Source organism: Podarcis melisellensis (assembly GCF_964234715.1).
Source record: "Podarcis melisellensis genome assembly, chromosome: 16".
In the NCBI taxonomy this organism is placed as follows: Eukaryota; Metazoa; Chordata; class Lepidosauria; order Squamata; family Lacertidae; genus Podarcis; species Podarcis melisellensis.
In genome coordinates, this window is record NC_138533.1 from 3190684 (window position 1) to 3217293 (window position 26610).

The 26610-nt window shown below is 46.3% G+C and overlaps 2 protein-coding genes across 3 annotated transcripts in view; both read left to right on the top strand.

The window, feature by feature from the left end:
* LOC309358499 (methanethiol oxidase-like) overlaps positions 1-26610 on the top strand; it is a 183623-nt gene that overhangs the window by 44876 nt on the left and 112137 nt on the right. The window lies entirely within an intron of this gene.
* The window catches only part of LOC309358467 (methanethiol oxidase-like), a 29986-nt gene continuing 4025 nt past the window's right edge, over positions 650-26610 (top strand). Inside the window, exons 1-9 of one of the 2 annotated variants that reach the window (XM_081891611.1) lie at positions 650-870; positions 8344-8397; positions 13405-13517; positions 18020-18205; positions 20634-20754; positions 22759-22941; positions 23413-23591; positions 25039-25117; positions 26476-26597. In XM_081891611.1, coding sequence (XP_081747737.1) covers positions 816-870; positions 8344-8397; positions 13405-13517; positions 18020-18205; positions 20634-20754; positions 22759-22941; positions 23413-23591; positions 25039-25117; positions 26476-26597 — 1092 coding nt within the window. In that variant the 5' untranslated portion in view covers positions 650-815. Of the gene's footprint in view, positions 871-6150; positions 6276-8343; positions 8398-13404; positions 13518-18019; positions 18206-20633; positions 20755-22758; positions 22942-23412; positions 23592-25038; positions 25118-26475; positions 26598-26610 lie in introns of those variants that run through there. The other variant, XM_081891610.1, reaches the window with a different exon arrangement.

A 26610-nucleotide genomic window follows, 5' to 3' on the forward strand; every position in this document is an offset into this window, starting at 1 on the left:
CCCCTCTCTACCCTTGGCTATGCCCATCCACCCAGCCAATACCACCCCTAAAAGTAAAGGGACCCCTGACCATTAGGTCCAGTCGTGGCCGACTCTGGGGTTGCGGCGCTCATCTCGCTTTATTGGCCGAGGGAGCCGGCGTACAGCTTCCGGGTCATGTGGCCAGCATGACTGAGCTGCTTCTGGCGAACCAGAGTAGCGCACGGAAACGCCGTTTACCTTCCCGCTGGAGCGGTACCTATTTATCTACTTGCACTTTGATGTGCTTTTGAACTGCTAGGTTGGCAGGAGCAGAGACTGAGCAACGGGAGCTCACCCCGCCGCGGGGATTCAAACCGCCGACCTTCTGAACGGCAAGCCCTAGGCTCTGTGGCCACCCACATCCCTTTATCTTTTTTTAAAGGCCCCCAAATTGACTAAAGAGAGAGAAACGAGGGCTTCAGATAAACAGGCACAGTTAGAGATCATGCCATTCCAACGTGTGCTTTCATCAAAGGCCGTGTGAGAAGAGGAACTGGACCAACTGGAATCGGAATCTTCTGCCACTGTCTCCTCCTGAGCTCTGAGATCTCCAGAGGGCGTGTGATCACCTGGCTATAGGTAGATGGGGTGAGTGGGCCAAGAAAAAAGCTTTCTCGCGAGTCAGCTTTTCCCTTAATGAGTTCCTTTACAAGACCACGCCTTCTTCACCCACTGTTTTGATATCCTCTTGGGTGGGTGTGCACACACATATATTTAGAGGATCCCTCTGGGTATAAGCAGATCTCGAGCATCTTCTTACTACCGTCAGACGCACAAGTCCGGGCTGCCAGAGAATGTATCAGACAAAAGGAGGGATTGTCCCGGAACAAGAGGAGTCCGACAAAGGAGGTAAGAAATGATCCTCTCTTGTCTTTGGCAGGCTGGAGCAATAATTAGCATTCTCTTTTATTTTATTATTATTATTTATATATAATTTTTATTAAATTTTCTGTTTTACCATTTAAAATACTCATTTTGACATCCTTAAAATATAAATGACTTCCCTTCTTCCCTTTCCACGGTTCATTTTGCATATCATAAATCCCCGCGTATTTTACAAAAACTAAACCCTTCCGTATTCCATCAAAACGTATTTACACTGTTGAATTTATCTTAATGCTCACAGCGTTTTCAGGTGTACGCAATTCCCCCCCCATATATTCAATAAACGTTTTCCAGCCTTCTCTAAACATATGTTCTTCTTGTTCTCCTATTCTATATGTTAAGTCTGCAAGCTGCGCATATTCCGTCAGCTTCAGTTGCCACTCTTCTTTAGCTGGGACCTTGCTCGTTTTCCATTTTGGGGTAACTAAATACGGGCTGCAGTAGTAGCATACATAAATAACCTTTTTTGATACCTGGGAATTTCAGTCTGAATTATCCCCAACAGAAAGGACTGTGTGTGTGTGTGATGTTTTTGGGGGGAGAACTTTTAAACATTTTTTTCAATTCGTTATGGAGCATTTCCCAATACCCTTTTACAAGTCTGCCACATGTGAAAGATCGTTCCCTCCACCTTTTTGCATCTTCAGCACTTATCTTATTCAGTCTTAGCATTCTCTTTTAGTTCGTTCATTCATTCATTCATTCATTCATTCATTCATTCAGGGTCTCTCCAGACTTTTGAAGCTTTTCTGTAGGGGCATTGATGCAATAAAAGAGCCTCGGTGCTGGATTGATACCAGACCGTCCACATAGAATTCCACTTCCATTACAGTGGTACCTCGGGTTACATACACTTCAGGTTACAGACTCCACTAACCCAGAAATATTACCTCGGGTTAAGAACTTTGCTTCAGGATGAGAACAGAAATTGTGTGGCGGCAGCGGGAGGCCCCATTAGCTAAAGTGGTACCTCAGGTTAAGAACAGTTTCAGGTTAAGAACGGACCTCCGGAACGAAGTAAGTTCTTAACCCGAGGTACCACTGTAGTTCTTTTTCTGAGATGCTTCCCCAACGTTACTGCACAATCGCCCTCAGGAGGGGCCACTTTTGCAAAACGAAAGCAGGGCGAAAAATAAAGAAGAAGAAGAGTTTGGATTTGATATCCCGCTTTATCACTACCCGCAGGAGTCTCAAAGCGGCTAACAATCTCCTTTCCCTTCCTCCCCCACAACAAACACTCTGTGAGGTGAGTGGGGCTGAGAGACTTCAGAGAAGTGTCACTGGCCCAAGGTCACCCAGCTGCTGCATGTGGAGGAGCAGGGAATCGAACCCGGTTCACCAGATTACAAGTCCACTGCTCTTAACCACTACACCACACTGGCTCTCTAAAGGGGAATGTTTGTGGCAGGATTTCGGTAGGACGTGAAGGGAAATGAATATCTGATATGAAATGAAACCATATGCCCTCCTTGAAACTTTTGAAAGCAGGATCCTGCCCTGACACCATCATGAGCACAAATCATCATGACTGCACAATGAAAAGCATGGGGAACCCTCGAGGAGACCCACAGATCCCCAGAGGAGGAAGGCTCCGAGCTGAGAGATTGGTGGTGGGACCCTGAGAAGACGTCAGGGGGAGAAGATTGGGAGGAGGGTCTGGATACTGAAGGGGCAACAGGGTTTCGTCAGAAGCCACCGCTGAATCATATCTTACAGGTGGCCATCCATCTTCTGCTTAAAAGCCTCTAAGGAAGGAGAGTCCACAACCTTTTGAGGCTGTTCATTCCACTGTTGAACACCTCTTACTGCCAGAAAGTTCTTCCTGAAGTTTAGTCAGAATTTCCTTTCTTATAACTTGAAGCCATTGTTCCGAGTCCTACCTTCTAGAGCAGGAGAATCTTGCTCCATCTTCCATGTGACAGTCCTTCAGATATTTGAAGATGACTCTCTAATTATTATTAATAATAATAATGATAATAATAATTTATTTATACCCTACCTTCCCCGGCCAGAGCAGAGTAAAAGCATACTGGGGGGGGGGGGGACCGGGACCAATTTAAAATACGGGTTAAACTGCAATTTAAAATGCAGCCTCATTTTAAAAGTTGTCCATAGATCAAAACCGTAAGGAGAGGGAAACATAAGGGTCAGACTGAGTCCAAACCAAATGGCAGGCGGAACAGCTCTGTCTTGCAGACCCTGTGGAAAGATGTCAAGTCCCGCAGGGCCCTGGTCTCTTGTGACAGAGCGTTCCACCAAGTCGGGGCCAGTACTGAAAAGGCCCTGGCCCTAGTTGAGACCAATCTAATCACCTTGTGGATTGGGACCTCCAAAGTGTTGTCATTTGTGGTCCTTGAGGTCCTTCGTGGGGCATACCAGGAGAGGCGGTCCCGTAGGTACATGGGTTCTAGGGCTTTAAAGGTTAAAACCAGCACCTTAAACCTGACCCTGTACTCCACGGGGAGTCAGTGCAGTTGGTACAGCATATCTCCTCCTCTCCAGGCTCAACATACTCAGCTTCCTCAACCATTCCCAATAAGGCTCAGGTTGCACACCCTTGGTCGTGTCTTGGTCACCCTCCTCTGCACACATTCCAGCTTGTCAATATGCTTCTTAAACTCTGGCGCCCAGAACCGGACACAATATTCCAGGTGTGGTCTGACCAGTTTTGAGGTCTGCACCCATGCAAATGATATTGGAAGAGCATAAACAACAATGATTGACACGGACAAGGGAGTTTCCATTCAAGGGTGTACAGTCATCTACCAGGAGCTAATTGCTGATGGAATCTAGCTAGATTAAATGGCCTAAATTACTCATGTGGATTAGTTTCTATCGGTCTACTCTCAGCAGGAATAACATTGGCTAGAACCTTGTGGATGGGCAGTATGAAGGCATTTTCTGTTCTCCCTTCTTACTGTACCTTACTTCATCTTTAAATCAGACCTGGACTAGATATAGGGTGGCCATATTCCCAAAAGTGAAAATCCAGAGAAAGTTATAGAGCTTTTTTGTGATAAAATAAAAGTATTGGGCCTTTTTTGAATTTTTAAATGATTTTATAAAAAGCATTAACTATATACTATATGTCTAGCTTTCCCGGACATTTTGCCAATTTGCCAAAAATCCGCCCAGACGCCATTTTCAGGCCAAATCCCCGGATGTGTTTCTGAAAACCTGGACGTACGGCAGCCCTACTAGATAGCCCATCAAATAGGCCACCTTTAAATACAGTATAGGGTTCTCTTCTGTAAAGCAGGCCACACACCCTCAAAACTAGTCTGGAGTGCATTAATTAATGGGCAGCACATGGAGATATTGATCATGACTTGTGGTATCGTGAAGCAAACACCTTATGTGTGCATTACAGTGACAAACTAAACATTCTCTAGAATTCTTCTTAATAATAATAATAATAATAATAATAATAATAATAATATCTTTATTGTCATTGCCCCCTCTCGGGGACAACGAAATTACTTGGCTGCTCCATCCACCCAGGTAGGGCACTCCACACAAAATCAAAACAACTATAAAAACACTAATTAAAACAATACAGTATAATACAGCAAGGAATATTAGATGACTTTCAAAGTCCAGGCTTCCCATTCAGGGCCGAGATCGCTCTGGAGAAGAAGCTGTTCTTAAGACGGCTCGTTCTTGTCTTCATCGTCCTGTATCTCCGTCCCGACGGCAGGAGCTCGAAGAGACAGTGACCAGGATGTGATGGATCTTTTACTATGTCCAGTGCCTTCCTATGGCACCTTGTGGCATAAATCTGCTCTAAGGTGGAGAGTGGGCAGCCAACAACGCTCTCTGCTGCCTTAACAACTCTGCACAACGCCATTCTGTCCTGGGTAGTACAGCTTCCGTACCACCCACATAAGCCATAAGTGAGCACGCTCTCAATGGCACAGTGATAGAAGGCAAGCAGCAGTTTCTGCGGAAGATGGTTTTTCCTTAGAATTCTCAAAAAGTACAGTCTCTGCTGTGCCTTCTTCACAAGCCCCCTTGTGTTGACACTCAAAAGCTTTATTATAGGGTTGTAGCCAGTGTTAGATCTTTTCAGGGTAAATCTGTTGAAGTGAATGGACCAGACTGACCTGGATCCCTCAATTTCAATGCGTCTATTCTGGATAGATTGCATAACTTAGCTGGACGCATCCCATAATTTCTATATAAACAACATCATGCAACTATCTCCACATTCCTTACAAATTCTGAAGGTTGTGTCTAGCGTTAGTCCAAGTGCGCCCATTAAGAATAAACGGGCCTGACAAACTTAGGGCTATTCATTTGAATGGGTCTACCCACAGTATAACGTACTTGGATCCAAACCATAATATTCCCTGACATTCTCGGAATGCTGTAGTTGGAAGTAGTGTCCAGGCAGAAATCTGCAAAAATGTCCGGGGAAATTTGGATGTATGGTAAGTCGATAATCCTTTAAAATAGCTCAAAAATGGGATTTCAATGGCTTTAGTCTGAGTAGCTTATTACGCTTATTATTTTATCATTAATAATTATGATTTATGAATTGCCTTTATATGCTGCCTTTCTGCAACAGCGGTTTACACTGTTAAAGCACTTAAAGAAACAATTTAACTTGTAAATTTGGCCCGGTCAGTGGGTGGGGAGTATTGAACACAACCCTAATTACATTTTTTTTAAAAAAAAAACCTTTATTTTACCTTTTAATCTCTCCTAAAAATTACATTTAAAAAAAACGCCTCTCTGTTATCTGGGTATTATCAAAGTGAACTTGGAAAACCAGAGCTCTTTCTTGTTTTCTTTTTCAAAATAAATTTATTTGTTTGGCTTTTCAGATTGAAATTGATATAAAATTTCTTTATATGTTCTTTATATGTAGAACATATAAAGTAAAAACAAGGGATCTCTTGGGCTTTCCTCCTCCCCAACTGTTAATCATTTCCTCCTGCATCTTTTATGATCATCCAAATCTTTTACATCTCCGCTGTGTCCAAAATTCACCACTAAGCTACAAGGGATATTCCAATGTCCAATAACAGTTTTAACTGTTTACAATGCTTTTTAAGATAGCTTATCAATTTCCCCCATTCCTTATTGAAATTTTTGGTCTCCCTGATTTCTGACACTTCATTTAAGCCATTTAGGCATAAAATCTATCAACTTGATCTGCATGAGACTCTGGGAACCAAGTCTTCCTCTTGTGGTCCGTCCCCTATTCATGCCCCCCAGCCTTGACTGGTCCGTCCTTTATTGCGCTCCCCCCTCTGCCTTGGCCACCTGCCTCCCTTCAAAAGACCAGAAGGACTGTCACACAGAGGTTGTGGGAATGGCTATACGAGTGTACAGCTCGACTCTTGCTCAACTCAAACTGCAAGCAGGTGCAAAAACTGGATATTGAGGAAGAAGAAGAAGCCAAGATTAGCTCTAGCGGGCTCAGGATGGAAGATTTCGGTTGAATATCGAGGGGCGGAGGGTGTTTTCTTGGTGGCAGCATACATTTAAAATGTTATGATGCCGTGTTCCTGTCCGTCCACCTCCCAAGTATCCTGGGAGTTGTAGTTTCTTAAGGGTGCTGTGGACAGTTGTTAGGAGACATGCACAGGGCCGGATTGAGGTCTGATGAGGCCCTCAGCTACTGGGATAGGAATTTTATGGTCTTAGATACCGTATTTTTTGCACCATAACACTCACTTTTTTCCTCCTAGAAAGTAAGGGGAAATGTCTGTGCATGTTATGGAGGGTATGCCTATGGGTGGCATGCCTACGGATTTTCCTCCTCTAAAAATTACGTGCGTGTTATGGTCGGGTGCGTGCTATAGAGCGAAAAATACGGTATACGGTAATGTTCATAACCGCACATACATAGATCAGCACAGGAAGACCAACCTGGAACCATTTTGATTCCTAAACTGACCAAATGTTTTCTCTGCAAGGTCAAAGTGGAAAAGCCTCCCCATTGTCTTTTCCTTCACAAATCCTGTCTTAAGCGTATGTCTGTGTTTGAATAAGGGTGTGAGCCTTATTATTACAAAAGACTGGCCAGGCTCCTCAGGCAATCCAATCAAGTAACCTGCCAGACAGGAGATGAACAACAACAGGAGAAAAACAATATTAAAATTTCTGTGATGTAGGTGGGATGTATCTGAGGGGTGGTCTTAGGTTACACCCCTTCTGTGATGTATGTATGATGTTTCTGGGGGTGGTCTGGATCTACAGGAGGGGAATTTCAAAAGTCTTTATAAGGCCTTGCATGCCATTTTTCTGGGTTCCTCCTGCTTTCCTGCGTGTGAGGGGAGCACCCTGTTGCAACAGATCAATAAAGATCAGGCTTACCAGCTGCTTTGCTTCTCAATATTCTCTGGTTGGCCTCTGTTATTTTCTCCTACCAATAGGGAACCTATGTAAGGACTCTATATGGGCTCTTGGATACCCCATAAGGGGAAAGGGCATATTTTTGTTTACAACACTACTGAATGTAACAGGGCCCTTTATACGTCCAGCTGTCCTTTGTCAACCACAAATTGTCGCTGTTTTTTGGGGTGAATATATGCTGTGTGTGGGGCCCATAACTTACATCATAGGAGCCTACACAACACAAAACACTGTTGCTGTATGTTGGTTTTATTTTATTTTATTTGCTTTTTATCTTATACAGTGGTACCTCGGGTTAAGTACTTAATTCGTTCCAGAGGTCCGTACTTAACCTGAAACTGTTCTTAACCTGAAGCACCACTTTAGCTAATGGGGCCTCCTCCTGCTGCTGCGCCGCCGGAGCACGATTTCTGTTCTCATCCTGAAGCAAAGTTCTTAACCTGAAGCACTATTTCTGGGTTAGCGGAGTCTGTAACCTGAAGCGTATGTAACCCGAGGTACCACTGTATTTTGGAAACTTCCAGGGTTTTTTTCCTTTAAATTTTTTGGGGGCCCCCAAGAGAGTGGGGCCCTAAGCTATAGCTTGTTTAGCTCATACGGAAATCGGCACTGGGGACACACACCCTATTCCCCTCCTGGAATATGTTTAGGGGTACTCTCATTTTCCTATTCACATTGAAATACTGCCCCTCAGTATTTCAGGGGTACTCTCATTTTCCTACTCACATTGAAATACTGCCCCTCAATAAGGCCAAACTTGGATTCACAAAATCTTTAGGGGTATGCATACCCCTGTGACTCCCCAGAAAAAAAGCACTGCCCCTATGATTGCATCCCTTACTTGTCAGTCTCTCATTAGAAGTAAATAATTTAAAGTAACTTCAATGGGTGGGATGTCTGTTTCAGTCCTGCCTTTTAAAAAAAATGTGAATAAGTTTGACATCTTTCTCTGTTTTTTAATGCTGGTTTTAATGTATGTGCTTTTTATTGCTGTAAGTTAATTTTAATAATAATTATAATATTTTTGATGTGACTATACTGACTCTTTCCTTCTCCCTCTTCCAAAACCTACAGAGCAGTGTGGATGCCATGGCCCAGGTTATGCAACCCCTCTGGATGCTATGAGAGGTAAGTCTCAAACTGATTCCACCACCGGCCAGAAAAAATTGAGACCTTATTTCAAGCCACAGGACAATCAGGTTTAGCAGTGCTTCCAAATCAAGATTGCTCAGGAGGAAGATTAAGGGATTAGGCACAAGTACAGAGGAGGTGTGGTTTATCAGTGGCTAATAATTATGGCAAAACTTCCAGGTAAAGGAGCAGGATACATTGAAAGACCAGTTGTTGAGGGTGTAAAAGAGGATGTGCTGTTCCGTTTGTGCCCTTCTTGTGGTCTTCCCAGGGACATCCAGTTAGCTGCTGTGGGAGGAAAGGTGTGGGGACTGCTCTGTTCCAGCAGGGCTCAGTTTTTTTAATTTAATAAAAGAAAATTTACAAACCATCACTAGCTATAGCTAATATAATAGTGGTGTACAATAAAAGCAGGTGGCGCTGTGGGTTAAACCACAGAGCCTAGGACTTGCTGATCAGAAGGTTGGCGGTTCGAATCCCTGTGACGGGGTGAGCTCCCATTGCTCAGTCCCTGCTCCTGCCAACCTAGCAGTTCGAAAGCACGTCAAGTACAAGTAGATAAATAGGTACCGCTCCAGCGGGAAGGTAAACGGTGTTTCCGTGCGCTGCTCTGGTTCGCCAGAAGCGGCTTAGTCATGCTGGCCACATGACCCGGAAGCTGTACACCAGCTCCCTTGGCCAATAAAGCGAGATGAGCCCCACAACCCCAGAGTCGGCCACGACTGGACCTAACGGTCAGGGGTCCCTTTACCTTTACAATAAAAGCATCAAAGCTTCATAAAACTATAAAATGCAGAAGGATCTCATTCGTTCTCAGAAAATGCTTGGCAAAACAGGAACATTTTCGGCAGGTGACAAAATGTCAGGATTGTTGCCGCCTGTCTGATTTCAGTAGGAACAACATTCCAAATTGTGGGGGCCACCACACTAGAAGCCTTGGCTTGTGAAGAAACTTATGCCACATTTGTACTGTTTATTTAAAGTGCTGTGATACCGCTTTAGGCAGTCATGGTTTCCCCTGAAGAATCTTGGGAGCTGTACTTTATTAAGAGTGCTGAGAGATGTTGAGAGGCCCCTGTTGCAGAGGTACAATTCTCAGAGTGGTTTAACAATCTGTGAATTGTAGCTCTGGGTGGGGCCTCTTAACATCTTTTCCAAGATCTCACACCTGCCCTGTGGAACTCCTCCCGTCAGATATCAAAGAGATAAGTAATGATATAATCTTCCATAGACATCTGCAGACAGCCTTGTTGCTGTTTTTTTGTGCTGAATATATGCTATATGGTAATTTATGGGCCTAATAGGTATCTAAACCATTTGCACATAACAAAATATGTATTTTATCAAAGTAATTGTTGAACTGAAATACAATTACGTAGAAGTATATTAATAGTGAAAAAAAATTGGGGCCCCCAAAAGAGTGGGGCCCTAAGCTATAGCTTGTTTAGCTTATACATAAATCCCGCACTGATCTGAAGGCAGCCCTGTATCGGGATACTTTTAATATGTGCTGTTCTGTTGTGTTGTGTTTCTGCAATATTATGTTGGAAGCCACCCAGAGTGGCTAGGCAATCCAGTCAGATGGGTGGGGGTACAAAAAACAAGTTGTTATTGTTATCATAACAAAGATGATGATGATCCATACTGAGCTACAACTCCCAGAATTCTTTGGGGGAGGGAAGCCATGACTGGTTCAAGTGCTATCATAACACTTAAAAATGTGGTGCAAATGTGGCATAAATAAATACATGAATACTGTCGGACAGTCAGGAGGGCGTCTTCAGATGATCACAATGATCTGGCTGGTGTATAAAGAATGAAAAATATCTCTTCAGGGAACCTGGTCCATTTAGGGATTTCTACACTAACTAACAGGGACAAGGGTGGCGCTGTGGGTTAAACCACAGAGCCTAGGACTTGCCGATCAGAAGGTCGGCAGTTTGTATCCCCGCGATGGGGTGAGCTCTCGTTGCTCAGTCCCTGCTCCTGCCCACCTAGCAGTTCGAAGTGCAAGTAGATAAAGAGGTACCGCTCCGGTGGGAAGGTAAACGGCGTTTCCGTGCGCTGCTCTGGTTTGCCAGAAGCGGCTTAGTCATGCTGGCCACATGACCCGGAAGCTGTCTGCGGACAAACATTGGCGCTGTACGCCGGCTCCCTCGGCCACTAAAGCGAGATGAGCGCCACAACCCCAGAGTCGGCCATCACTGGACCTAATGGTCAGGGGTCCCTTTACCTTTTTACACTAACAAAACTAAGCTCTGGAACAAACCAGCAGCCACTGCAAAGCTTTCAGTTTTGGAATAATACACTCACTGTGTGCTGGTACGCCCGGCACTTTTATCAAGATATGAGTGCCGGCACCTCGTTTTATTCACACACAAAAAAAGTACTGAATGCGCCGGTGCAGAACTGTTCCAGCCAAAAGTCAAGACATTCTGCATTAGCTGCAGTTTCCAAATCAATGTCAAGGGTGGCCCCACGTGGAGCGCATTGCGGTAGTCGAACCTAGTAGTTACCTAGGCCCGCATCATTATGGCCAGGTTATATGAATGCTGCTTCATTGTCTGCATTCAAATACCCTTTCTGAATTGTGTAAGAAACTGCACCCAGAGCGCTGGATTGACATCAAAGAGGCCTGAATTAAATTCCCCACTAAACACACATTAAGCCAAGCATCACCTGCCTTGATAAAGCAGTAGCAGGGACATTTACACTGCCCTGAGGTCCTTGGATGAAGGGTGAAATAAGAATTAATAACCACATCGAGTCTTCTATATTAACCTCCCACACCTCTTAACAGCACCGCCTATTACACTCAGCACAATAAAGAAAAGTTGTCCAAGCTGGCAGGTAACAAATTACTTTCAATTCATAAAAGCTTATTAAAATTTCCCTGGGCGCCTGAATTCAGAAAATGCAGAGTCACTGGGATTTGTGAATCAGAGGGTGCTTCTAGGCGGCCTGTTGACTGAGCATTCGTCTTAGGATGTGGTGCGCACAATACTTTTAAAGCTCCTCCGAAGCCCCTTCTCGTCCCTCAAGGAATTCTGGGCACTGTAGTTCGTTGCTGGGAATTATAACTCTTGTGTGAGGTAAAACTGCAGTGCCCAGAATCCTTTGAGGGAAAGAATGTGTTTTGAATGTGGACAGCTATTTAAAGAGGCTTCACTCTGATTTCACTTCCACAGTTTCCAGACACTTCTTTGTCCCATAAAGTCTAATATTTTGTGGACGCAAGACCTTCCAACCATCTTTTAATTGTACCACCTACATTTGAATTGGAGCCCAGTGCCATCTGGAGGTCCACAAGTTCCACCTCCTGTACCTAAAACAACTAAGCAGCTCTTTTAATAAAATAATAATAATAATAATAACAACAATAATAATAATAAAATTTATTTATATCCCGCCCTCCCCAGCCAAAGCCGGGCTCAGGACGGCTAACAACAATAAGATAATACAACATTCTAAAATCATTTCATTCTAAAATCAGTTCAAATCAGATTAATGGCAACCATTGGGCTAGAGTGCTATGAGGATTACCAAAGGAGGGGGTCAAGCTGTGCCCTGGCCAAAGGCCTGGTGGAACAGTTTCGTCTTGCAGGTCCTGTGGAAAGATGTCAAGTCCTGCAGGGCCCTAGTCTCTTGGGACAGAGCGTTCCACCAGATCGGGGCCATGGCTGAAAAAGCCCTGGCTCTGGTTGAGGCCTAACCTCTCTGTGTCCCGGGACCTCCGAGACATTTTTGTTTGAAGACTGTAAGGTCCCCTGTGGGACATACCAGGAGAGGTGGTCCTGTAGGTACGAGGGTCCTAGGCTGTATAGGGCTTAAAGGTTAAAACCAGCACCTTAAACCTGATCCTGTACTCCACCGGGAGCCAGTGCAGTTGGTAAAGCACCGGCTGAATATGATCCCATGGCAAGGACCCCGTAAGGAGTCTCGCTGTGGCATTCTGCACCCACTGGAGTTTCTGGGTCAGTCTCAAGGGCAGCCCCACGTAGAGTGAGTTACAATAATCAAGTCTGGAGGTGACCGTTGTGTGGATCACATTGGCCAGATCAGGGCGAGAGAGGTAAGGAGCCAACTGCTTAGCTTGGCGGAGATGAAAAAATGCCGCCTTTGTTATAGCTGCAATCTGCTCCTCCATGGAAAGGGAGGTGTCGAAGATTACACCCAAACTCTTAACGGACGGTGCTGCCACTAATTGTACCCCCGCAAGAGATGGGAGTTTAATCTTCCACTGAAATATTAAGAACATAAGGAGAGTCTGCGGAATCTGGCCAGTGTCCTGCCCAGTTCCGTATCCTGTTCTCACAGCGGCCGACCAGATCCCTCAAGCAGGATTTTCAGTTTTAGGCTTTGGTGTAAACATTCCAGCTTCCGTGTATTGGATCATGGCACACTAACAGAGGATTGGACAAACCTGTGGAGGATAAGGCTATCCATGGCTGTTAGTCAGGATGGCGACGTCATACTCACCAAATGTGCTGGGAAAAATGGGACATCCCATTTTCTCACATGAGATTGCGGCGGCCATTTGGGTGCCACAATCTTGTCTGGGGAAAAGCCGCTTCAGGTTGCGATTTTTCAGGTTACAGACCGCCGAAACCCAGAAGTACCGGAATGGGTTACTTCCGGGTTTCGGCAGTTGCACATGCGCAGAAGTGCTAAATTGCTCTTTGCGCATGTGCAGAAGCGGTGAATTTCGACCCGTGCATGTGCAGGCGTGGGTTGCGAATGTGCATCCCACACGGATCACATTCGCGACCCGAGCGTCCACTGTAACCTTAGAGAAATCACATTCGGTATGTAATATTGGGACAGATTGTTGCCCGTCCTACAGGGATCGTTGTGACAAGGTGATATCGAAAGACTGTTGGGATGGCATTAGAGACAGGTAAGCTTTGCCAAAAGATTTCTCTAAGCTTGGGCTGAGCCGCTCAGAGCTCGTCCCTTTCCTCACCCAAGACAGATCCCTAAATATGGACTTTCCCCCCCCTCAAGGTCCACGAGAAAAGCTGATCTACGTCCCCTGCATCTTAACTGGGACTGGAACACAGCAGCCTGATTACCTTGCTACGGTGGATGTGGATCCGGAATCTCCCTGCTATTGCCAGGTATCACATTAGATCCGCCTTCTCTCACCTGGTGCCCCTTCTGGCTGCTTTGGACTACAACTCCCATCAGCCCTAGCTAGCGCAGGTGGGGCTGATGGGAGCTGTAGTCCAAAGCAGCTGGAGAAGGCGTCCGACTCTGGGAAAGCTGGCTTTAGGAATCTTTACCACACAGCCAGAAGCCTGTCTTTGGCGACTGTAGCCTCACGAAAGATTCACCTCCAAGGATGGTTGATAAAAGATCCACACTTCTCACTTTGGGAAGTAGCATGTAGGACAGAAATTGTTTATCAGCCAAACTATCTCTGGCCAGGGAAGAGAGCCTTGCTTCAGCGGGGCAGGATTCGAATTCAGAACCCACGGCCCAAAGTGGGTCGGGAAAGGCATTGTGACTCAATTCCGTTCCCTGTAAACGTGGACTCTGATTCCTTTTATGTATTGCCGGGAGCAGTTAATTACGCTTTCTGCCACCGGCTGATTTATAGCCTGGGAAACTTAGCAAGGTAAACACCGGCACCTGGGCACCTGCCAGGAGCCTTGGGATTTGGATGGGATCGACTGCTAATGTGATCCCTGAGCACACACCCCCTTCCATTAAGTGTAGCCACCATTTCAATTCCCTACTGTTCCCCCTACCTGGCCTTGCTCTGGGTTACTGTGATAGAAGCAGAGACTCACAGAATTGCAGAATTGAAAGGGACCTGAGGTCCAGCGCCGAGGGCCTTCTGGCGGTTCCCTCATTGCGAGAAGCCAAGTTACAGGGAACCAGGCAGAGGGCCTTCTTGGTGGTGGCGCCCGCCCTGTGGAACGCCCTCCCATCAGATGTCAAAGAGAAAAACAACTACCAGACTTTTAGAAGACATCTGAAGGCAGCCCTGTATAATAATAATAATAATAATAATAATAATAATAATAATAATAATAATAATAATAATTTTTTATTTATACCCCGCCCTCCCCAGCCAAGGCTAGGCTCAGGGAAGCTTTCAGTGTTCAATAGATTATTGTATTTTAATATTCTGCTGGAAGCCACCCGAAGTGGCTGGGGAAACCCAGCCAGATGGGTGGGGTATAAATTACTATTACTATTATTACTATTACTATTACTATTATTATTATTATTATTATTTAGTCGAACCCCCTGCAATGCAGGAATATGCAGGTGGTATTATCAGCACTGCACTCTTAACCAACTGAGCTTTCAGTTGCTTTTATACCCTGTGTTTTCTTCCAAGGAGGTGGCGTACATGGTTCCCTCCCTCCTCAGTTAATCCCCACAAGAACCCCGTGAGATTACTTTAGGCTGAGAGGTATAGAGGCTGCCCCAAGCTCACCCCAAATGAGCTTTGTGGCCAAGTGGGGATTTCAACCCTGCTGTCTCCCAGAGGTCCTAGTCCTGCACTCTAACCACTGCACCACGCTGCCTGTGTGGCAGAGATGGCGGCTGAACCCAGGCACTCAACAATGCTCTGAGGGGTGCTGCTTTGCCCCTCCCAACTGGCAGAGGGCATCTTCCCCAGGACGATTCACCAGGCTCCCACAGGACCTGTTGTTGTTTAGTCGTTTAGTCATGTCCGACTCTTTGTGACCCCCCTGGACCAGAGCACGCCAGGCCCTCCTGTCTTCCACTGCCTCCCGCAGTTTGCTCAAACTCATGCTGGTCTCTTCGAGAACACTGTCCCACCATCTCGTCCTCTGTCGTCCCCTTCTCCTTGTGCCCTCCATCTTTCCCAACATCAGGGTCTTTTCCAGGGAGTCTTCTCTTCCCATGAGGTGGCCAAAGTCTTGGAGCCTCAGCTTCAGGGTCTGTCCTTCCAGTGAGCACTCAGGGCTGATTTCCTTCAGAATGGAGAGGTTTTATCTTCTTGCAGTCCATGGGACTCTCCAGAGTCTCCTCCAGCACCAGAATTCAAAAGCATCCATTCTTCAGCGATCAGCCTTCTTTATGGTCCAGCTCTCACTTCCATACATCACTACTGGGCAAACCATGGCTTTCACTATACGGACCTTTGTTGGCAAGGTGATGTCTCTGCTTTTTTTAAAAAAAGCAGAGACATCACAGGACCTGAGCTTGGCTATTCCCTTGTTGGGCTATTCCCATTGCAGGGTTTTCTTCCCTTTCATTGTGGAGATGCAGAGCTAGACACTTATAAACAGCGGCGACAGGCAACCTCGATTAGAATCATCTGGAAAGACGAGCCCCCGGGGGAAGATGGAAAAAAGCTCAAACCTAAGCGGTGGAAGGAGATTTCAAAAGGCGTCGTCGAATGCCTTCGAGCACCGATGGGAACCTCATAGATGGTCAGAGTTTCTAGGGAAGCATCTCCGCCTTAGAAGTCCTCTTACGGGTTCATTATTCGACATTCCTCATTCCCTGAAACCAAATGACTCTGCAGAAAGTGGCTGCCAAAAAGCTGAGAGGCAGAATCAGCAAAAGGCAGATCTTCTTTGCACGGCGGAGATTCTGTCCTTAATCTTCTAGCATTCAGCTTTGTTGGATGAGTTCAATGCCCAATAAATTCTAGGGTTATGAGAGAAGGAGGGAAAAAAATTCTCCACCCACTTTCACCATTCCATACTTAATTTTATATGCATCTATCATGTCCCTTGGGACACGGGTGGCGCTGTGGGTTAAACCACAGAGCCTAGGGCTTGCTGATCAGAAGGTCGGCAGTTCGAATCCCTGCGACGGGGTGAGCTCCCGTTGCTCAGTCCCTGCTCCTGCCCACCTAGCAGTTCGAAAGCACGTCCAAGTGCAAGTAGATAAATAGGTACCGCTCCAGCGGGAAGGTAAACGGCATTTCCATGCGCTGCTCTGGTTCGCCAGAAGCGGCTTAGTCATGCTGGCCACATGACCCGGAAGCTGTACACCGGCTCCCTTGGCCAATAAAGCGAGATGAGCACTGCAACCTCAGAGTCGGCCACGATTGGGCCTAATGGTCAGGGGTCCCTTTACCTTTATCATGTCCCTTCTGTCTTGTGGGAAGGAGTTCCAGAGTTTAACTATGCACTGTCTGAAAAGGAGCTTTATATTGCCTCTCCTGATCCCAACCTAATCTAGCAGGGCTCTCCTTACCTCCTTGGTTCGTTCGCTTTTTGAACAGCCATACCGAAACCTGGCTAGCTCAGTCTGTTAAAGCATGGTTTTGATAATGCCAAATTTTCAGGTCCAATCCCTGTATGGGACGGCCGCATATTCCTGCATTACAGGTCCCTTTGTATGTGCCCTGTGTTATTTCCACCCCCTCTCCCAGTTAAGAAATATCGGGAAGGCCTTTGCTGACAATCTCCAAGATACTTTTTGCTGGAAAAGCGACGACGAAGCAACTTAATAAGTCCTGGGAACAATTAACATGCATCAAATTAATAGAACAGTTTCTTCCAAATCGGGCAGAGCTGTGCACCTGCAGTTCATTTGCATGAACTGCACCCCAGGGGCAAAATCGACCTTTTTTTCATATCGCTGGAATCACCACTTGAAGTGCGAAGTGATAACTTGTTCAGGTTCCTCAAATAAGCACTCCCTTAAATGAAAGCACATGACGCTGGCATCACTTGTCTGGGAAATGTCACTAGCCCCGCAGCAACTAATTTGGGCCCATTAATTCCATCGTATACAAGCCCATATTTGCTAATGTGCATCTTCGCATTATCCATTGTGTAAGCACCTCGTGTATATTTTCTCTTTCAGTATTCATAGCCTAGTTGAGGCTCTCGTAAAAGAAAAAGGAAAATGTTTCCGGAAATATACTCGGAGTCGAGAGTGGATTTCATGCTCTTTATTCAGCTCATAGTTGTGAGGAGGAATTGAAGTTCCCCCAGAATGTCTGCTTTATATACATTATTTACACAATGGGCCCCACGTGATTGGCTAATTCCGGGATTCTCCTGTAGGCCAATCAAGTTGCGGATTCACTTCCACTTGGAGCTGGATTGGGTGGCTCCTGTGGACCAATCAGACTGCTGCATTCTGGATCCTATTGTTCTGGGACCAATCAGACTGCTGCATTCTGGATCCTATTGTTCTGGGACCAATCAGACTGCTGCATTCTGGATCCTATTGTTCTAGGACCAATCAGACTGCTGCATTCTGGATCCTATTGTTCTAGGACCAATAAGACTGCTGCATTCTGGATTCTATTGTTCTAGGACCAATCAGACTGCTGCATTTTGGATCCTATTCAACTCAGTAAATACATTTCTGTTTTTTAAAATAAAAAGAATAGAGTTGCCCATGTCAAAATATGCCCTTTGTCAAAAGGGGCAGGGGCCAGCCCGATTGTTAGGCAAGGTGAGCCAGCGCCCTCAGGCGGCAGCGAGGGCACGGCTATGCAGTGAGCAAAGGATAGAAGAAAAAATGAATTCAGCTCCCATTTCAAGGTGACCCTAATCAGTTTGCACTTTTGGAAATGAGACGCACATGGAAGCGCTTTGGGCAGAGGGGTGGACCTCTGCCCCCCCACCTCGCCCAGAAGTCTTACCTTACTCTCCCATCTTCCCAATAGGTGATCCATCGCCTTCCCATGCTGTATATCGACGATGAGCTTCATCACACGGGGTGGAACGCCTGCAGCAGCTGCTTCGGAGACACCAGCAAGAAGCGTAACCGCCTGGTCCTGCCCAGCCTGGGGTCTTCCCGCATTTACATAGTGGATACGGGGACGGACCTGCGAGCCCCCAGGATGTTCAAAGTACGTCTTCCTTCCCTCAGAGGAGCAGGACTGAGATAGGCTTGGGTAGCGTGTGGGGAGGGTGGATGTAGCGGAAGGGTCCTGAAGATATCATTCATTTATTTCATAATATTTAGGTGCATCTTGATTGTAAAAGGAATTTTAAAAAACCCACCTCGCAACTTGTTTCCTAAAAAGAAAAGGAAAAAAAACGCCAATGAAAAACAGTTAAAAACAAATATTTAAAACAGTGGTTCTCAAACTTTTCTCTCTAGGCCACACTTTCAGAAATTCGCTGGCAGCACAACAAATTTTTTATTGATAAGGAATACATTGGAAAATGAAAAGAAACAACTCTTGGCCGTGCTTGATTTATAACGTAAAAGAACAAAACTGCTGTGTGTGTAATATGATCATGGAACTGCGAGGAAGTGTAAAACAGCACAGCAGCCACCTAAGAACATTTGAATCATTCCCAAAATGTAACATTGATTACCCTTGAATATTCCTGCCACACTTACCATCCTCTCCTGCCACACGAGCGTGGCATGCCCTTCGAGAACCGCTGATTTAAAACATTTTCTTTTAAAAAATTACATTCAATGCTAAGCTAAAAACCAGATGAAGACACAGGTCAACATCCTGCGTGTCTGGGGAGAGGGGAAATGTTCTTAGCAGATGCCAAAGAGGGCAGTGAAAGCCCCTCTCTGACATCCACATAAGCCGGGACCACATAACACTGGTCCTGAGAGATCTGCATTGGTTTCCAGTACGTTTCCGAGCACAATTCAAAGTGTTGGTGCTGACCTTTAAAACCCTAAACGGCCTCGGTCTAGTATACCTGAAGGAGCGTCTCCACCCCCATTGTTCTGTCTGGACACTGAGGTCCAGCTCCGAGGGCCTTCTGGCGGTTCCCTCATTACGAGAAGGGAGGTTGCAGGGAACCAGGCAGAGGGCCTTCTCAGTAGTGGCGCCCACCTTGTGGAACACCCTCCCTTCAGATGTGAAGGAAATAAGCAGTTATCCTATCTTTAAAAGACATTTGAAGGCAGACCTGTTTAGGGAAGTTTTTAATATTTAATGCTGTATTGTTTTTAACATTTGATTAGGAGCTGCCCAGAGTGGCTGGGGAGACTCAGCCAGATGGGCGGGGTATAAATAATAAATTATTATTATTAGTAGTAGTAGTATTATATGGATCTACCCCATATACGGGGTTAATCCCAGTGACTGCAAACTGGAAGTCACTGCAGTTCATACACAAACATAGGATGGAGAAGAAGGGAGGGGGGGCTGTGCGCCCATGTGCTTTTGTTACCTGCACAGGTAAGGTCACACCCACCTCTGGTCACATGGAAAAGGAAGGATGCTCCAGCCCAGGAGGAAACAGGAAGTTTTCGACCAGCTGGAACAAACATCGCCTTTTCATGTCCACTCTAGGAAAACAAGGAATGTTGTACTTGACTGCTACTTATATATCACATCCCACACAAATAGAGGGCCGCATTATTCTCCTGAGGTCCCCACCCCTGAACGATCCAGTTATTACGCCCCACGTCAAAGAGGCTAACCAATGAATAAAATGGAAATGAGCACTTAAGACAGGACCGCTTTTAATGAGTCCAAATGAGGGGAACAAGAAACCACCCTTGTGATTTGGTTGCTTATGAGAAGAGGAGTAGAAATTAGGGAAGGCGTATAGGTAATATATTGCTGACCCAGAAAAACACCTTTGGCTCACTCCATTATTGGCTGGAGTAAAAAAAGTTTGTTGCGTTGCACATATGTATGTGTATACGTATATGTATTTGTATATGTATTTATGTATTTATGCAAATGGGAAGTATATTGAGTACAAAGTCTGTCTCTAAATTCTAATCTACAAAATTAATGTACTTAAATTAGTTGTCTTGCAATTTCAATTGGTCTACTCTGAACAGGTCAAGCACGCAACCTCAAGAATTGAAATAACAGAGAAACTCACCATATATCTAAAGCAAGTGACTTCCTTTAAGAATCCTGGGAACTGTTGATGACCCCTCATGATGCTATAATTCCCAGCATCTATAACAAACTACGGTCCCCAGGGTTCTTTGGCGGAAGTCATGTGATATAAATGTGTGGTGTCCACACAACTAAAGTAGCGAAAGAAGAAATGAGACAGGTTTTATAAGGAGCAAAGAACCATCAACAGGAGAATAAGTTCCTCTGAGGAAAAAAAATATCTTTATAGAACATGGAGCAATTAAGAACTGGTGAGTTCAGCAAAACTCACATGATCCACTGAGGAAGATCATTTTAATCACATCACAGCCCTCACTGGTGACGGCCTTTGGAGTTTGATCTGTGGGTGTGCTGAATCCTGGATTTTAAGAAAAAAGTGCTTTTGTGTAAAGAACAGGAAGAATAATCACACCAGAAACTTAATTCTCTCCCTGACTCCTCGCAGGTTATTGAGCCCAGGGAAGTCTTTGAGAAGTGCAACTTGACTTTCCCACACACCTCCCACTGCCTGGGAAGCGGAGAGGTGATGATCAGCGCTTTGGCCGACACACTTGGCAATGGGAAAGGTATGGCCAGCTGGGTTTGTGTGTCACTTATGTCTTAAAGGGTGTGGGAGGCAGAGACCCATGGTGCAAAATGCATATGCAGTTGGCATATGCTACTACAATCGTACCTTGGCTGTTGAACTTAATCCATTCTGGAAGTCCGTTCGACTCTCAAAACCATTTGAAAACCAAGACACAGCTTTCCGATTGGCTGCAGAAGCTTCTTGCACTCAAAGCCACGTCAGACATTCAGTTTCCACAAAATGTTCGCAAACCGAAACACTCACTTCCAAGTTTGAGGCATTCAGGAGCCAAAACGTCCGCGTATCAAGGTGTTCAAGAACTAAGGTACGCCTGTATATGTTTATGGATGCCACTGGGCAAATATTTAGATCGCGAGTGGCTGGGGCCTCCCCAGCACTGCATTCTGCGCCCAGAGACCCTGTAAGAATAGTTTAGAAACAAGAATATAGCCCTGCCGCTGGATCAGGCCAAAGTCTAGTATTCTCTTCTCACAGTGGCCAGGGCTGGATTAACCATTCAACGAAATAAGGGCATCGAGGGGAGAACCACAGAAATTTTCCATTACCGGATTTACTATGGACCGTATTGTGAATCAGGTTCCACACAAAAAAACCCTCCAAAAATCAGAGAAAAAATTACATACACACACATAATATTAATTTTTTTATTTTATGGTTTATATTTTGAATTAGATATATATATGGAGGCACCAAAGTCTTTAAGTGTTTGGGGCCTCTAACGGTCTTAATATAGCCCTCCCAGAGCCTCCCAGATTTACCTCAGTGGAAAACCCAAAAGCAGGGCACAAGAGCCCTCTCTCCACCTGTGATTCCCAGCACTGGATCCGATGGGATCCCTTTGGCTTGACCCAGCAGGGCTTTCCTGATGTTAACTCCCATCGCCCCCCAGCCACCATTGCCAATGATCAGGAAAGGTGATGGGAGTTGAAATCTAGCCATATTTGGGGGGGCACGGGCTCCCCAATGTGGGATACTTACAGTGCATCCTGGATTACAGTGGTACCTCGGGTTAAGAACTTAATTCGTTCCGGAGGTCCGTTCTTAACCTGAAACTGTTCTTAACCTGAAGCACCACTTTAGCTAATGGGGCCTCCTGCTGCCACTGCACGATTTCTGTTCTCATCCTGAAGCAAAGTTCTTAACCTGAGGTAATATTTCTGGGTTAGCGGAGTCTGTAACTTGAAGCATCTGTAACCCGAGGTACCACTGTATTTAAACTAAAAGCCTAAAACCAGCCTATATAAGCTCCCCTTTTAAGCTGCAAAGGGATGCACTCTGCTGAACAACAAACATGAGGGAAGAAGGGTAATAACAGCTAGAATGGTGACTGGGAGCAGCCGCCAAGACCATATATTGGCTCCCAGTACGTTTCCGAGCACAATTAAAAGTGTTGGTGCTGACCTTGAAAGCCCTAAATGGCCTTGGTCCTGTATACCTGAAGGAGCGTCTCCACCCCCATCGTTCAGCCCGGACACTGAGGTCCAGCGCCAAGGGCCTTCTGGCGGTTCCCTCATTGCAAGAACCGAAGTCACAGGGAACCAGGCAGAGGGCCTTCTTGGTGGTGGCACCCGCCCTGTGGAACACCCTCCCATCAGATGTCAAGGAAATAAACAACTATCTGACTTTTAGAAGACATCTGAAGGCAGCCCTGTTTAGGGAAGTTTTCAATGTTTGATGTTTTATTGTGTTTTTAGTATTCTGTTGGGAGCTGCCCAGAGTGGCTGCGGAAACCCAGCCAGATGGATGGGGTATAAATATATCACTATCATATTTATTAATATTGAATAAATATATGGTCTCCTGGCAACTATTCACATCCTTGCACCCTACCCCAGTCTCCACACACACACAAAAATGTGTGCCTCCCCATGCCTGTTTGAATTAATTTGCACCCCCGCTACCCTCAATGACCTCAACCCAAATCACTTATCTCCATAAATAAGTCGCTTTCTGAGAACAGTTGTTGTTCTTGTGACTGCAGGCGGATTCATCCTTATTGATGCGGAGACCTGGGAAGTGAAAGGGACCTGGGAGCGGCCAGGGGACGAGCCCCCGCAAGGCTACGACTTCTGGTACCAGCCCAGGCACAATGTCATGATCAGCACTGAGTGGGGAGTGCCCAAGTACTTTGCGAACGGTTTCAATCCAGAGGATCTGAAGAAAGGTACATCCTTCGTTTGAGACAAGCGCGCGCGGGGGGGGGGGGGCGAATTGTCATGGGTATCCCCCCCTTTTGTTGCAACAAGTCCCCCTCCTCCCTGGTCTCCCAGTACCAGAAGAGGCATGAAAAGAGCAGAGGTGAAGTTAGCTTCGCAGAGGCATCGTCTCTGATTGCTTGGAAAAAGGCCTGGAGGGGAGGGGAATTAGGCGGCTGTGGGGCGGCAAGGACCTTCAGCCTTGGCAACTGCTTCCTGGGGGCAAGACCTACCAGAGATGAATTAGGCTTGAGAATCCTCCGCATATTGTGTTTTTGCCACTAGAGAGTTAACTCAAACTTGCATAGTGTGATTTATTGCTGCCTTGCTCCTAACACTCAGGGCTAAAAAAAACCGAGCAGACTGTTTCCTTGGGTGTTGCAGGATCGCAACCAGAGTCCCTCTGTGGTTGATGTTGTCCTTGTTTTGCTCCTCTGCAGAGCGCTACGGGCGTCGGCTGAATGTCTGGGACTGGACAACTCACTGCCTGATCCAGCAGATTGACGTTGGAGAGGATTCTGCCCCCTTGGAGATCCGGTTCCTACATAACCCCGACGCCGCACACGGAATGGTGGGCTGCACATTGCAGAGTTCCATCCATCATTTCTTCAAGACAGAGGTTAGAATGAATGGGGGCAGGGGAGCCCACAGGAGTTTGGGGGCCCAGTAAGGGACGCGGGTGGCGCTGTGGGTTAAACCACCGAGCCTAGGGCTTGCTGATCAGAAGGTCGGCGGTTCGAATCCCTGCGATGGGGGGAGCTCCCGTTGCTCGGTCCCTGCTCCTGCCAACCGAGCAGTTCGAAAGCACGTCAAAGTGCAAGTAGATAAATAGGTACCACTCCAGCGGGAAGGTAAACAGCGTTTCCGTGCGCTGCTCTGGTTCGCCAGAAGCGGCTTAGTCATGCTGGCCACATGACCCAGAAGCTGTACGCCGACTCCCTCGGCCAATAAAGCGAGATGAACACCACAACCCCAGAGTTGGTCACAACTGGACCTAACGGTCAGGAGTTCCTTTACCTTTACCTTTTTAAGCAGCTGGTGGATTGGGCCTTGGGAATGAGGACGCAGATTTGCATAAAATCTGGGCATCCCATTTGGGGAAGGGATTCTGCATCCTCTACCCGCACTTCTCACGTAGCAGTACTTGGAGAAATTAACTTCTAGGGAGTACCTGATCTCAGACGAACCCACCATGGGAAGGACGCTTCCTGCTTGCTAGGAAAAAAGGAAGGACAAACTACAGAGATTCCTAGGGCCAGAAAATGAGACAGGAGCAATAAAAGATCACTGTTTACTTATCACCTGGGACGCAGGTGGCGCTGTGGTCTAAACAGTGCCCAGCCACTCTGGGCGGCTTCCAACAAAATATTAAAATACAGTAATGTCTCAAACATTAAAAGCTTCCCTAAACAGGGCTGCCTTCCGATGTCTTCTAAAATTCTGGTAGTTGTTGTTCTCTTTGATATCTGGTGGGAGGGTGTTCCACAGGGCGGGTGCCACCACCGAGAAGACCCTCTGCCTGGTTCCCTGTAACTTGGCTTCTCACAGCGAGGGAACTGCCAGAAGGCCCTCGGAGCTGGACCTCAGTGTCCGGGCTGAACGATGGAGGTGGAGGCGCTCCTTTAGATATACTGGATATACCTTCAGATATACCTTCCTTGGAGATTTTTAAGCAGAGGTTGGGTGGCCATCTGTCAGGGGGTTGGACTAGATGACCCGTGGGTCCCTTCCAGCTCTTAAGATTCTTGGATTCTATCCCTTGCACAAGAGGGATAAAAATGGAACTGCCTGTGATTGAACAGCTTCAGAGGAAGACCCAAGGTTTGTAGGAGCACAGACCTTCCTTCGTGGTGAATCCCAGGAAGGGGACCCCAAAACATAGCCCACAGAGAGCTGTGTGTGCAGATTGGTCGAGGAATGCTGACTGATGGTGGAGCGGAGGAAATCGAAAGCCAGGGATTGGGGAGGAACGCAGTGGTCTGTCTGGGCTCTTCAGCAGAGATCCCTCTATGCTGCAGCATCTTGGCGCAGCGGATCCCCCTTCTCAACATGCTTTTCTGCTGCAGGACGGGGACTGGGCGGCTGAAAAGGTGATCCAGATTCCAAACAAGAAGGTGTCAGGGTGGTACTTTCCTGAAATGCCAGGTGAGTAAAGAAATGGGCGGCTGTGGCTCGCTTTCTGTTATGTCCTAGAACAATAGGATCGAGAATGCAGCAGTCTGATTGGTCCTAGAACAATAGGATCAAGAATGCAGCAATCTGATTGGTCCTAGAACAATAGGATCAAGAATGCAGCAGTCTGATTGGTCCTAGAACAATAGGGTCCAGAATACAGCAATCTGATTGGTCCTAGAACAATAGGATCGAGAATGCAGCAGTCTGATTGGTCCGCAGGAGCCACCCAATTCAGCTCCAGGTGGAAGTGAATCCACAACCTGATTGGCCTACAGGAGAATCCCAGAATCAGCCAATCACGTGGGGCCCATTGTGTAAATAATCTATATAAAGCAGACATTCTGGGGGAACTTCAATTCCTCCTCACCACTATGAGCTGAATAAAGAGCATGAAATCCACTCTCAGCTCCAAATATATTTCACTTTCCACGTTCCTTTCAACTGAATCCAGCAGCCACTGTTCCCGGAATAAAACCTAGCCTCGGATTTGGTCGATAGGGCAGCTAGCTAGCGCCACTTCCTGGAAGACAGAGAACCAGTCGCTGTCGTTCCGTGTTTTGTGAACCCCTTAGATTAGACTACTGCAATGTGTTCTGCACAGGGCAGCCCTTGAAGGCAGCCTGGAATTGTAGTTCTGATTTGGGAGCTTCCTGGCGACTCCCAACACCCTCAACAAGCTATAGTTCCCAGAATCCTTTGGGGGCTAGAGGAAGCCATTACTGCTTAAAGTGGCATCCAAAGTGCTTTCAACGAATGGTGTGGTCATTGAATCTGTGTGGCAGAAAATAACCTAGGGAGTGGTTTTAACCTTTAAAGCCCTAGGACCCTCGTACCTATGGGACTGCCTCTCCTTGTATGTCCCACAAAGGACCTTGCAGTCTTCAAATAAAAACATCTTGGAGGTCCTGGGCCACAGGGAAACTAGACTGGCCTTGACCAGAGCCAGGGCCTTTTCGGCTGTGGCCCCGATCTCTGTCCCAAGAGACTAGGGCCCTGCGGGACTTGACATCTTTCCGCAGGGCCTGCAAGACAGAGCTGTTCCACCAGGCCTTTGGCCAGGGCACAGTCTGACCCCGTCCTTCTGTAATCCTCATAGAACTCTAGCCCAACCGTTGCCATCAATTTGATTCTGAATTGATTTGAGAATGAATTGATTTTAGAACGTATTTAAATTAATTGATTGTGATTTTATGTATGTGTTATTTTTACCTGTTAGCCGCTCTGAGCCCGGCTTCGCCTGGGGAGGGCGGAATATAAATAAAATATTATTATTATTATTATTAAGGAATAAAAGGAAGTGAATGCTGACCTGCCCTCTTCTCCTCCAGGTTTCGTCACCGACATCCTCATTTCGATGGACGACCGGTTCCTCTACTTGAGCAACTGGTTGCATGGTGATCTCCGCCAGTACGACATCACCAACCCGTTCTGCCCTAAACTGGTTGGCCAGGTAAAAGAGCACT